At 43.8% G+C, this 13,589-nt stretch overlaps 1 protein-coding gene and 1 long non-coding RNA gene across 2 annotated transcripts in view; one reads left to right on the top strand and one right to left on the bottom strand.

Moving 5' to 3' along the window:
* LOC139360758 (uncharacterized) overlaps positions 1-3,430 on the bottom strand; it is a 295,776-nt gene extending 292,346 nt beyond the window's left edge. Inside the window, exon 1 of the long non-coding RNA XR_011618221.1 lies at positions 3,388-3,430. This is a non-coding gene — a long non-coding RNA (uncharacterized lncRNA). The remainder of the gene's footprint in view (positions 1-3,387) is intronic.
* Positions 3,431-3,563: 133 nt separating this feature from the next.
* Positions 3,564-4,977, top strand: LOC105499808 (LDOC1 regulator of NFKB signaling). Its single transcript, XM_011772623.2, has one exon. It carries the CDS (start codon positions 3,712-3,714, stop codon positions 4,150-4,152), a length of 441 nt encoding a protein of 146 aa, XP_011770925.1. The 5' UTR covers positions 3,564-3,711; the 3' UTR covers positions 4,153-4,977.
* Positions 4,978-13,589: the final 8,612 nt, after the last annotated feature.

Here is a 13,589-nt window from a genome sequence, read left to right as displayed (position 1 = left end):
TTGGGCAGGACATTTCCTGTCTTCCAGGGTCTCAGAGCGCACTCAGAGGGAATACTAGTGGTTGCCTCATCTGGTTTCCTCTCTGAATCCCTCTGCTATGGGGTTGTAGGAAGAAAATTAGGGCAGCATCTGCCTAATCATGTCTGGTTCCCTACTAGACCTGCCTGGGCCCGCTGAAATACAAGGGTCCAGCACATATTAATTGTTCAGAGCAAGGGCATAGGCTTTAGAGTTAGAGAGGCTGGCATGATGGTATAGCACCATCAACCTATTGCTTTATTAGGTTTAGGTATTTACCTCTTGGGTCTCTGGCTCTAAAATGCCCATTCCCATGTCTGGTCCTTGTGTATGAGTCATTGTGACAGCCCTGCCAATCACCTGGTCCAGTGTTTGCTACAGAAAGTGTGCTCTAGGCCGGGCGTGGTGGCTCACACCTGTAATCCCAGCACTTTGGGAGGACGAGGCGGGCGGATCACCTTAGGTTGGGAGTTTGAGACCAGCCTGACCAAGATGGAAAAACCCCATCTCTACTAAAAATATAAAATTAGCCGGGCATGGTAGTGCATGCCTGTAATCCCAGCTACTTGGGAGGCTGAAGCAGGAACATCACTTGAACCCAGGAGGCAGAGGTTACAGTGAGTCGAGATCGCGCCACTGCACTGCAGCCTGGGCAACAAGAGCTAAACTCCATCTGAAAAAAAAAAAAAAAAAAAGAAGAAAGAAAGAAAAAAAGTGTGCTCCTAGGAGTGGAACCCTGAGTACTCTTCCTGTATTAGGGCCTGGATATGAAAGGTGGAGCTGGCCACTACCTCTGTCCCAGTCAGGCCCATCCTGTACTCTGAACTATAAATTTGGCATGAGGATCAGAGACCTACTTTCCACATTTCCCATCCCTCCCCTCAATCCTTACACTGAACATTTATGGAACAACTAGTAAACACTGCCAGGTGCTGAAGATAAAATTAAGAGTGAGAGTGGATCCCTGCCTGCCAACTTCTCGGGTGGCGGAGCTGATAGCACAGGAGAGGCCAAAAGCTCACATTCTTCCTATCTCTTTTTTTCACTGCCCATCCTTTCACCAGTGTCATCTTCCCCAGGTCCCTGCTTGGGTCTTGGCCCTATTTCTCTGCTCTTTCCCAGTCTCCTACTCCCATGGATGATCATTCAATTCTATCCTAAAGGATTGAATTGAACTTCTTTAAAAATCTATTCAGCCAGTTTTATTACATCAGTCATTGTTTCACAATCGAGACTGATTCATGGTCAGAGATAAAATACACTGAACAATTTTTTTTTTTTCTGTTTCTCTTTTTTCTTTTTTCTGAGACGTTGTTTTGCTCTTGCTGCCCAGGCTGGAGTGCAATAGTGTGATCTCGGCTCACTGCAACCTCTGCCTCCTGGGTTCAAGTGATTTTCCTGCCTCAGTCTCCCAAGTAGCTGGGATTACAGGCACCTGCCACCACACCTGGCTAATTTTGTATTTTTTGGAAAGACGGGGTTTCTCCATGTTGGTCAGCCTGGTCTCGAACTCCTGACCTCAGGTGATCTGCCCCCCCCCCTCGGCCTCCCAAAGTGCTGGGATTACAGGCATGAGCCACCATGCCCAACCTTACACTTAACAATTTAAAGAGTATTATTTAACACTTTGTGCAGCCACAACTTCTAATTTTTATCTCAGCATCTGCACTCTGAGATTATATTACACGCCAAACATTAATGAAGCCTCTACTCTGGGCCAGAACTTATCTAGACATTAGGGATAGACCAGATAGCAAAAGCAGTGTTTCTTTGACTTATATATTCTAAAATGGAAGCAGATGATGAGCAAAGTCCTATATATACATACGACATGGTGGCTAGTAGCACAATAAATGTTATGTAGATAAATGAAGCAGAGTAAAGGGTTACAGATTGGTGGCAGAGAACAGGGTGCTCTGATAGGTCCAGTGGTCAGAAAAGTTCTCTCTGAAAGCAGTAGGAGGAGTCAGGCAGCCAACTGGGATGACATCCTTGCAAAGGAGAAGGGATAGAAGGTGCAAAGGCTATGAAGCCAGAACTGCTTGATGGGTGTGAGAATCAGCAAGGAAGACAGTGATGAGAGCACAGCAGAAAATGGGAAGAGGCACAGGATAGAAGGAGGGGCCTTGTAGGCCTTGGCTGCAACTTTGCTCTTTATTCTGAGGTGAAACTACTGGAGGATTTTGAGCAGGGGCCTGAAGGGATCTAACTGTTTTTTGTTTGTTTGTTTGTTTTTGTTTTTTTTTTTAGAGATGGAGTCTCGCTTGGTAACCAAGGCTGGAGGAGTGCGCTGGCGCTATCTCGGCTCACTGCCACCTCCGCCTCCCGGGTTCAAGCGATTCTCCTGCCTTAGCCTCCTGAGTAGCTGGAACTACAGGCACCTGCCACCACGCCCCGCTAATATTTTGTATTTTTAGTAGAGACAGGGTTTCACCCTGTTAGCCAGGATGATCTCGATCTCCTGACTCGTGATCCGCCCTCCTTGGCCACCCAAAGTGCTAGGATTACAGGCGTGAGCCACCGCGCCCGGCCCTAATTTTTGTTTTAAAGGATTCCTGTGGCTACTCTATGGAGAATATACTATAGGAAGAAAAGAGTGAAAGCTAAGTGATTAGTTGCAGCAGTCTGGGTGAGAAAGGCTGGGGATCAGGGTGGCAGTGGTAGAAATGACAAGTCATGACTGAATTGGCAATATATTTGAAAGCAGAGCCAACAATTCCTGTCGGCTCTAGGATCAGGGATCCGTTTAAAGTAGAAAAACAAAATTACTTAAAAACACAAACATCTTAACAGTTCATTTTTAAGTACAGAATAAAACCCAGTGGCCAAAGGCACTAATAGCAGGACAAGAAATAGAGAATCAAAGATATGTGGGATGCCTGCAATTGATTATTGGATGCTGATTTTGCAAAACTTCTTTATATCCTGCTACTTAGGTTTGTTTTTTGTTTGTTTGTTTGTTTTAAGGGAGTATGCCATATTATTCCCCTACTAAAGAAGTCACTGTTTAAATACTGCCTTTTTCATGAAAGGCAGGAACCCCTGAAGGTCTTCATGATCCTAAAAGGAAGTGTGAGTCCCACAGTGCAGCCAGCAGTGTCAATACTTCTCTGAGTGAGATTTAAACAAGAAAGAAAATGTGTTAATAAAACATCACGCCAAGAGAATCTAGTGGCCACAGACCCACGAAGGAACAACTGAGTTGTGAGAGTTGCCTAGGTAGAAGGGTGGCTAATCCTTTCAGTTTGAACAAATTTGCCTTCTCTGAGACCAAACTCAGCGCTCGCCAGATCCTCTGCTAACACAGGCCCCACAACCAGGAGCTAGGGGAGCCTACCCCAGCCTTTAACTGCCCGCCTAGAGACCTACCACAAGCCGGTGGTTCAGCGACCCAGTGCATCCTTTTCCTGGCCACGCCCTCTTTGTCTAAACCCTTCCCATCCCGGCCACGCCCCCACGCAGCCGCGGCCCCCAGTCTGGCCACGCCCCTCCCGCGCCGCGCCGGCGCACCATCCGTCCGAATGGCCTCGTGGGAGGAGCTTGCGTAGCCTCCCGGACCCCGGCGCGCACCGCCCCCCGCCCCCAGCCCCTGGCCATCGAGCGTCTCCGTGGACACGCACTTCCTGCGAGGCCTCCGTGCGCACCTTGGCCGAGCCGAACCGAGCCGAGCCCTGTCCTTCCAGGCTGTTCGCAATGGTGGATGAGCTGGTGCTGCTGCTGCACGCGCTCCTGATGCGGCACCGCGCCCTGACCATCGAGAACAGCCAGCTCATGGAACAGCTGCGGCTGCTGGTGTGCGAGAGGGCCAGCCTGCTGCGCCAGGTACGTCCGCCGAGCTGCCCGGTGCCCTTCCCCGAAACGTTTAATGGCGAGAGCTCCCGGCTCCCCGAGTTTATCGTGCAGACAGCGTCTTACATGCTCGTGAACGAGAACCGATTCTGCAACGACGCCATGAAGGTGGCATTCCTAATCAGTCTCCTCACCGGGGAAGCCGAGGAGTGGGTGGTGCCCTACATCGAGATGGATAGCCCCATCCTAGGTGATTACCGAGCCTTCCTCGATGAGATGAAACAGTGCTTTGGCTGGGATGACGACGAAGACGACGACGACGAGGACGAAGAGGATAATTACTAGGGCCTCGGGCCTCGGGGGGAGGGCCCTGCACGCCGTCACCCCCTCCCCGCAGCCCTCACCCCGCCAGGAGCCACTGCTCTCCCCCTTGCCCTCCGGTCCCCTTCCCTACCCGCGCCCGTCTGCTCTTTCTTCATTTCTCCGTAGTGCTTGTCTTTGTTCCAGGAATAGTGCTCCAGTTACCTGCTGCTGGGGTTGGGGCTGGAGCCTCACTCACTCGGAAGTGCTTGGAAGTGCCATCTACCCTGGCCATCCCGGGGATCCCTCCCCTGCTAATCTGAACTGTGTCCTGAACCCCAGCTATTGGCCAGGCCCCTGTTACAAACTGCGCAGACCACCCATAGCCCTGCTGCTGCCACCTGCCCTGCTGCCAGGCTTACATCTGCCCAGAGAACTATGCTGCCACTTCACATCCACTCACCACATCCCACCTACAGACTACCGCCTTTCGAGATCAGGACCAACCTGGAAAATGCCAGAGTTGGCTCTGCCTCTTCGGACATTGATTTGGACAGCTCACCAACCCCTGAAGAGGCCAGTCATTCAGCCTGGTTAGTTTTCTACCTACTCCGAGTGTCCTCCCCTGCCATACCAGATTGCTGCAGGGGCGCGGTGTGCCTGACAGCCAAATTGTTGATATTTCTTTTTTCCTATGCACTGGTTTTACACAGCTGTCATTTTTCTTTCAAAATTGCAGCAGTCCCACAGATGTATGCATTTGGACAAATAGTACTAAAAACAAAACAAGCACTCAGCCCAGCTCCTCAATACTACCTGGAAAAAGCATTGGCATTATTTTCAATAAATATCAAGCACTAAAAAACGAAATGATTGTCTTTTAATAGTTAAGTGCTATCACTGACCTCTAGAACTGTCACTGTGACTACCGTTATTCCCATGGAAATCAGGGAATACAACCAATCCTAGGAATCCCTGCTGTCAACTCCAGGCTGCTGGGGACAGCTACCTCAGGGCTTTGTCAGGGTTCTGATGCTTCCTTCACCAACGCATTTCTTAAAGCCCTGGCAAAGGGTGTGTTCTCTGGGTCCTCCAGGGTGGCATGGGTAAGGGTTGGCTGAGCAGATGGCAAAGAGGGCAGTATTAATAATTAGACCATAACAACAGGCATAAACCAGGACATATATATGTATTGCTCCTAATTCTCTGAGCTTTTGGATTCCTTAATATTGTGCCAGGGAAGTTCTGCCCCTTAATCCTTATTGCCTAGATGCAGCTGTTGAGTTCAGGCTCCAGAGAGCCAACATAGTACATTGTCACCTTCAAACTCCAAATAGCCAGCATGTCACTTACAGGTGCTCTAGCTAACATTAAGTCCCAGATCCTGGGCAAGTGCATCCATAAAGATATACCCTGATCTTAACAAACATTTCATCCTCCTTGGGCAGACAGCCTTAGAATTTCCACTCATAGATGTGTCCCAGATTCCTCCCTATGGAAATTAGCAAGATGCTTGGTTATCTCTTAAATCAGACTTTGTACTGCTATCTGGGGGCTATGCTGAGATCTCTGGGCCTGGAGGGTTCAGAGCAGTGAAGGGGGTGGCTGCTGAGAAGAAACTGCATACCTGTTGTGAGGCCATTGCCCCAGGTTAAGTCATTGAAATGTTTAATGCAGAGCAGCTTGGTTGGGGATTTGAGAGGACTAACTCTTAGAAAGGTTTAGGAGGATGTGAGGGGTTCAGAGTTCTCATTTATATCTGTCCAGATGTCCTCCCTCATTGTACCATGTCTGGAGCCAACTTCACTTTATAACCTTTAATTAATTTAGATAACACATTTCCTTACTGTTTAAGGCCTTTTGAGGCAAGATATTTCATTTGTACTGGTAAACCTCAGTGTTGATTAAATGAGATATGGGGCTTCATATTAATCACCTGATAGGTGTGGATTATATGAGATCATACCCATGCAGCATTTAGAACTTTCCCTGCTACATGGTGAGCACTCAGTAAACCATGGGCTGTTACTCCTGGGCCTGGGGACAGAATTCTCAGGAAGCAAGTCTCTGGCTCTGAGCGTGGCTTTAGTAGGAAAATGTCAGCGTAAAGAGGAGCAGAGCAGGTTCAGTGATAATGGAAATGAGAGCATGATAAGACCCCATTTACTTTTTGAAGTCTTATATGAAGCAAGAAACAAAGCTGTTTACGTGGTGAACAGGCAAAGTTCAGGGTAGGAATTATATCTCACACCTAGGATAGCTGTTTCTGGAGGGTGGGGACAGGGGTGAGTATGACTTAATAAAAGAGGCCAAGGCTTGGGTGGAAATGAGATCTGGGGCTCTTCGGGGAGCTGCTGCCTCCAAATCTGAATCAAGGAGACACCTGGTTATTTAGAATTCACTGATCACTTCTCCCAGTCTCCTTGGAAAATATACAAAAACCCTTGGAATAGAGAGAGTTTATATTTGAGACATAATATGTGTGAGGCCAGATAATTACACTTTCTTCCTGACTAGAAAGGCCTTGAATTGGGGATAAATGGGGAAAAGTGAGCAAGATCTAAAAGGTAAAGGATCCAGTGAGACTAAAAATCATTTATTCCAAACTGATTATGGCCCAGTTATGCTGAGTGGAGTTATATCATTGAATAAAATGTCATCTCTGCCTTCATAGTTAGTCCAGTCTGCTACTTTTACTGTGCCTTGGGCCAGAACTTCGATGATTAGTTACAGGAAAGGGCCAGGAAGAGAATCTGGGCTGTGATTAGATCTAGGAATGACCTTTCTGGGGTGGAAGTTGAGGACATATGAGTATGTGTTCTGTGGAGGAAGGGAGGGTCAGTAAGGATGCCATGCCGAGGCAGCATCTGAATGGCATCTGGGAGAACTAGGCCAAGGAGCTTCTGTGGTCTGAAATGTACATTTCCTGAGTATGTGTGCATGTGCACATGAGCTTGCTGTGACCCTGTATGTGTGTGCTGTGTGTGTGTGTGTGTATGTGTTAGGTGATGTCCTTCATGCATCATGGACGAACAGGTTATGCTGTGAGATGCAGAAAAGGAAAGTGTGAGATTCTGGTTACTCTGGGGACAGATTCTGCAATAAAAGTGCAGATATTGGCAAGGGCTCCATCACCCAGGGAGGAATTCCTGATAATGGCATAAAGCATTGCAAAAAAGAAGGAAGAAGTAGAAGTATGTCTAAGAATGGAAGCGCCACTTCTATCAAAACTATTAAAAATAGGTAGGAATGCTGAACAAATATGAACTTCAGACTCCTGAATTCTCATTTTGGGTATAATAGACTTGAAATGGCCACTGAAATTATACTATCAATGAAATGAAATTAGTCATATTAGAGGTAATAATCATTTAATCATATTAAATATACCAATATATCTTTGGACTTTTCTATTCATTTGAATAGATAAGCACTGCCATCTATTAAGTCCGTGTTGCTGTATCCTGCAGAATGGTATATAAAGCTAGAGGTACTTTATGCACATGTATATTTGATTATTTTCTGCTATTAAAACATAGCTAAAACCTCAGTAATTTGGAAGTAGGCAGATTAGAGGGAGAAGTCTTGTTGAAATTAGTGGGATATTTGCATTTTTTAAAATATGCTTAAATTTTTTTCTTTTTTTTTTTTCTTTTTAATGGAGTCTCGCTCTGTCGCCCCCAGGCTGGAGTGCAGTGGCACTATCTCGGCTCACTGCAACCTCTGTCTCCTGGGTTCAAACGATTCTCCTGCCTCAGCCTCCCGAGTAGCTGGGATTACAAGCACCCGCCACAACGCCTGGCTAATTTTTGTGTTTTTAGTAGAGACTGGGTTTCGCCAGTAGAGTGACCTCGAACTCCTGACTTCATGATTCACCCGCCTCGGCCTCCCAAAGTGCCAGGATTACAGGTGTGAGCCACCGCACCCGGCCTCTAGGTTCTTAAATTGAGTAAAGCAAAGCTAATAAAACTGTATTAATTCAAGATCGTGAGAATGTTTTCCTTGATGGTAAGGGTGGGATAATTGTATGAAGAATATTTATTATTTGCTTTGATTTATGGATTTTGCTAAGTCATGGTTTAGTGTCTGGCAGCAGTTTGCATTACTGAATAGCTCAAGTATATTCCCTACAGTCTTAGACCACTTAGTTCTAAAGGTAAGTACAATGGTATCCTTTGACAGTGCTGGTAACCCCTTATCTCCCTTAATGAAAATCTGATCATCTACCTTGCATTTTTTTCTCTTGCCTAAAATGCCTGTTAGAATGTGTTCCTTTGTCTTCAAATGTTCCATTGTCCACAAAATGTTCTATTTTTTAAAATTTTGTTTTATTTTTGAGAGGGAGTCTCACTCTGTTGCCCGGGCTGGAGTGCAGTGGCACAATTTTGGCTCACTGCAACCTCCACCTCCCGGGTTCAAGCGTTTATCCTGCCTCAGCCTCCTGAGTACCTGGGATTACAGGTGCCGCCACTATGCCCAGCTAATTTTTTGTATTTTTAGTGGAGACGGGGTTTCACCATGTTGGCCAGACTGGTCTCAGACTCCTGACCTCGTGATTCACCCACCTCGGCCTCCCAAAGTGCTGGGATTACAGGTGTGAGCCACCACGCCGGCCTAGTGTCTTTTATTTATTTATTTTTATTATTATTTTTTTAACCCTGGGATAGATTAAAGCAATTGCTTGCTTGAAGGAATTATGAACATCATAGCAGGTTTGTTCATGGAGCAAAAACCCTTGCATGGTTGAGTTGCGAGGAGGAGTGGTGTATTAATCCCATCTCCCAAGAAACACTTGAGACTGGGTAATTTACAGAGAAAAGAGGTTTAATTGCCTCATGGTTCCTCAGGCTGTACAGGAAGCATGATGACTTCTGGGGAGGCCTCAGGAAACTTCCAATCATGGGGGAAGGCTAAGGGGAAGCAGCATGTCTTACATGGTGGAGCAGGAGGAAGACAGAATGAGGGAGTAGGTGCTACACACTTATTAAATAACCAAATCTTGTGAGAATTCACTCATTATGCAGTACCAAGGGGGATGATATGAAGCTATTCATGAGAAACTGACCCCATGATCCAATCGTCTCCCACCAGACCTCACCTCCAGCATTGGGGTTACAATTCAACATGTGATTTGGGTCGGGACATGGAACCAAACCATATAAAATGGAGAGGTGCTGAAAAGGGTGTTTCAGAATAAGTAGATATAGCAACATTGGTGTACCTCCCTTTTTCCCCTCAGAGGCTGGTATCTGACATATGGTCAGTGATACATTGTATTTCTTATTATTCCATCCACAAAATTTACACACCTCCACTCCCCTCTCTAAATGACCAAGGATTTCATCAGCAAAATTGCAATAATGTAATTCTTACATTTTAGCCAAAGTTCCTATACAGTCAGTGTAATTGAACTGACCAGTCAGTTCAGAATCAGTCAGTTAAAGATATAAAACTGTTGCCGGGGCTATTTTTATATGCCCCACTTTAAAGCTTCAGATTTAAAATAAGTAACATCAGTAAAAAGAAAGTAAAGGGATTTATATTTCAATGGTAACTAAAGTCATTATGATGTTTCAGATTTATGTGTTCTCTAGACACAGATAGTTGCACTGCCATATAGGATTTTTATAAACTGCTTATTTGAATGTACACAATAAAAATTTTAACATATACAAAAGTAGAGAGAATACTATCATGAACCCCCACAGACTCATCTCCTGGATTAAAAAATTATCAGCATTTTTGCTTTATCCCTTACATTTCTTGCAATTTTTATGGCATACTTTGAAACCAATCCCAGATATCACTTCAGTTCACCCTTCAATACTTCAGTATGTTTCTCTAACAGATAAGGCCTTAAAAAACATAATCCACCATATCATTAACAGACCTACTAAAATTAACAGTCTCCTTAATATTTAATATTCAATTGAGTCAAATATCCCCAGTGTCCTAAAAATGTCTTTAATTGTCTGCTTGAATTACTTTCCTTAAGTACATTGCATTTGGTCTATATATCTCTTAACCTTCTTTTAATTAATAACAGTTCCTCCCACTCTTTTTTTTCTTGGCAATTTATTCTTTGAGGAAACCTGGTTATTTGTCTATAAAATTTCCTATATTCTGGATTTGCTTTATTTTCATATCCTTCCCCAATTTTCTCTTGGGTTGTTAGTGTTACTCTCTCAATTTTTTTTTTTTTTTTTTTTTGAGACGGAGTCTCGCGCTGTCGCCCAGGCTGGAGTGCAGTGGCCGGATCTCAGCTCACTGCAAGCTCCGCCTCCCGGGTTCACACCATTCTCCTGCCTCAGCCTCCCGAGTAGCTGGGACTACAAGCACCCGCCACCTTGCCCGGCTATTTTTTTGTATTTTTTAGTAGAGACGGGGTTTCACTGTGTTAGCCAGGATGGTCTCGATCTCCTGACCTCGTGATCCGCCTGTCTCGGCCTCCCAAAGTGCTGGGATTACAGGCTTGAGCCACCGCGCCTGGCCTCAATTTTTTAGAAGCTCTTTATTTATTAGTGATCTGTGATATATGTCGCAAATATTTATGCTCAGTTTGTCATTTGCCTATTTACTTTATGATAATTCAGGCTGTTGAGAAAATATTTAGTATATTTTCCTTTTTTTCCACTCTCCTCCCATCTCTGCGCTCCCCAATTTAATTGCTTATATCATTTCTGTTAGTGTTTATGCCTTTAAATAGTCCAGACACCGCTATTATTTTTCAGATATGAATCATACATTTTTATTTAGCCATGAAAGATGAGAAATTCAATACACTAATACTCTTTATCAAGTTTATAAGTGACATCATTATGTTATCATAACAATTATATCATAACATTTATATGATATAAATGTTATATCATAACATTTTTCCTGTGACCATAATCTTCCCATTTGTTTTAATATAGCAGATAAATGGGTTAAATAATTACTATTCTGTCCATATTTTCTTTTTTTTTTTAATTTATTTATTTTTATTATACTTTAAGTTGTAGGGTACATGTGCATAACGTGCAGGTTTGTTACATATGTATACTTGTGCCATGTTGCTGTGCTGCACCCATCAACTCGTCATTTACATCAGGTATAACTCCCAATGCAATCCCTCACCCCTCCCCCCTCCCCATGATAGGCCCCGGTCTGTGATGTTCCCCTTCCTGAGTCCAAGTGATCTCATTGTTCAGTTCCCACCTGTGAGTGAGAACATGCGGTGTTTGGTTTTCTGTTCTTGTGATAATTTGCTAAGAATGATGGATTCCAGCTGCATCCAAGTCCCTACAAAGGACTCAAACTCATCCTTTTTTATGGCTGCATAGTATTCCATGGTGTATATGTGCCACATTTTCTTAATCCAATCTGTCACTGATGGACATTTGGGTTGATTCCAAGTCTTTGCTATTGTGAATAGTGCTGCAATAAACATACGTGTGCATGTGTCTTTATAGCAGCATAATTTATAATCCTTTGGGTATATACCCAGTAATGGGATGGCTGGGTCATATGGTACATCTAGTTCTAGATCCTTGAGGAATCGCCATACTGTTTTCCATAATGGTTGAACTAGTTTACAATCCCACCAACAGTGTAAAAGTGTTCCTATTTCTCCAGCACCTGTTGTTTCCTGACTTTTTAATGATCGCCATTCTAACTGGTGTGAGATGGTATCTCATTGTGGTTTTGATTTGCATTTCTCTGATGGCCAGTGATGATGAGCATTTTTTCATGTGTCTGTTGGCTGTATGAATGTCTTCTTTTGAGAAATGTCTGTTCATATCCTTTGCCCACTTTTTGATGGGGTTGTTTGTTTTTTTCTTGTAAATTTGTTTGAGTTCTTTGTAGGTTCTGGATATTAGCCCTTTGTCAGATGAGTAGATTGCAAAAATTTTCTCCCATTCTGTAGGTTGCCTGTTCACTCTGATGGTAGTTTCTTTTGCTGTGCAGAAGCTCTTTAGTTTAATGAGATCCCATTTGTCAATTTTGGCTTTTGCTGCCGTTGCTTTTGGTGTTTTAGACATGAAGTCTTTGCCCATGCCTATGTCCTGAATGGTACTACCTAGGTTTTCCTCTAGGATTTTTATGGTATTAGGTCTAACATTTAAGTCTCTAATCCATCTTGAATTAATTTTCATATAAGGAGTAAGGAAAGGATCCAGTTTCAGCTTTCTACTGATGGCTAGCCAATTTTCCCAGCACCATTTATTAAATAGGGAATCCTTTCCCCATTTCTTGTTTCTCTCAGGTTTGTCAAAGATCAGATGGCTGTAGATGTGTGGTATTATTTCTGAGGACTCTGTTCTGTTCCATTGGTCTATATCTCTGTTTTGGTACCAGTACCATGCTGTTTTGGTTACTGTAGCCTTGTAGTATAGTTTGAAGTCAGGTAGCGTGATGCCTCCAGCTTTGTTCTTTTGACTTAGGATTGTCTTGGAGATGCGGGCTCTTTTTTGGTTCCATATGAACTTTAAAGCAGTTTTTTCCAATTCTGTGAAGAAACTCATTGGTAGCTTGATGGGGATGGCATTGAATCTATAAATTACCTTGGGCAGTATGGCCATTTTCACGATATTGATTCTTCCTATCCATGAGCATGGTATGTTCTTCCATTTGTTTGTGTCCTCTTTTATTTCACTGAGCAGTGGATTGTAGTTCTCCTTGAAGAGGTCCTTTACATCCCTTGTAAGTTGGATTCCTAGGTATTTGATTCTCTTTGAAGCAATTGTGAATGGAAGTTCATTCCTGATTTGGCTCTCTGTTTGTTTGTTACTGGTGTATAAGAATGCTTGTGATTTTTGCACATTAATTTTGTATCCTGAGACTTTGCTGAAGTTGCTTATCAGCTTAAGGAGATTTTGGGCTGAGACAATGGGGTTTTCTAAATATACAATCATGTCATCTGCAAACAGGGACAATTTGACTTCTTCTTTTCCTAACTGAATACCCTTGATTTCTTTCTCTTGCCTGATTGCCCTAGCCAGAACTTCCAACACTATGTTGAATAGGAGTGGTGAGAGAGGGCATCCCTGTCTTGTGCCAGTTTTCAAAGGGAATTTTTCCAGTTTTTGCCCATTCAGTATGATATTGGCTGTGGGTTTGTCATAAATAGCTCTTATTATTTTGAGGTACGTTCCATCAATACCGAATTTATTGAGCGTTTTTAGCATGAAGGGCTGTTGAATTTTGTCAAAAGCCTTTTCTGCATCAATTGAGATAATCATGTGGTTCTTGTCTTTGGTTCTGTTTATATGCTGGATTATGTTTATTGATTTGCGAATGTTGAACCAGCCTTGCGTCCCAGGGATGAAGCCCACTTGATCATGTGGATAAGCTTTTTGATGTGTTGCTGAATCCGGTTTGCCAGTATTTTATTGAGGATTTTTGCATCGATGTTCATCAGGTATATTGGTCTAGAATTCTCTTTTTTTGTTGTATCTCTGCCAGGCTTTGGTATCAGGATGATGTTGGCCTCATAAAAT

Source organism: Macaca nemestrina, chromosome X, assembly GCF_043159975.1.
Source record: "Macaca nemestrina isolate mMacNem1 chromosome X, mMacNem.hap1, whole genome shotgun sequence".
Taxonomy (NCBI): domain Eukaryota; kingdom Metazoa; phylum Chordata; class Mammalia; order Primates; family Cercopithecidae; genus Macaca; species Macaca nemestrina.
The sequence above is the reverse complement of the archived record's forward strand: the minus strand, read 5'-3'. Positions and strand labels throughout refer to the sequence as shown.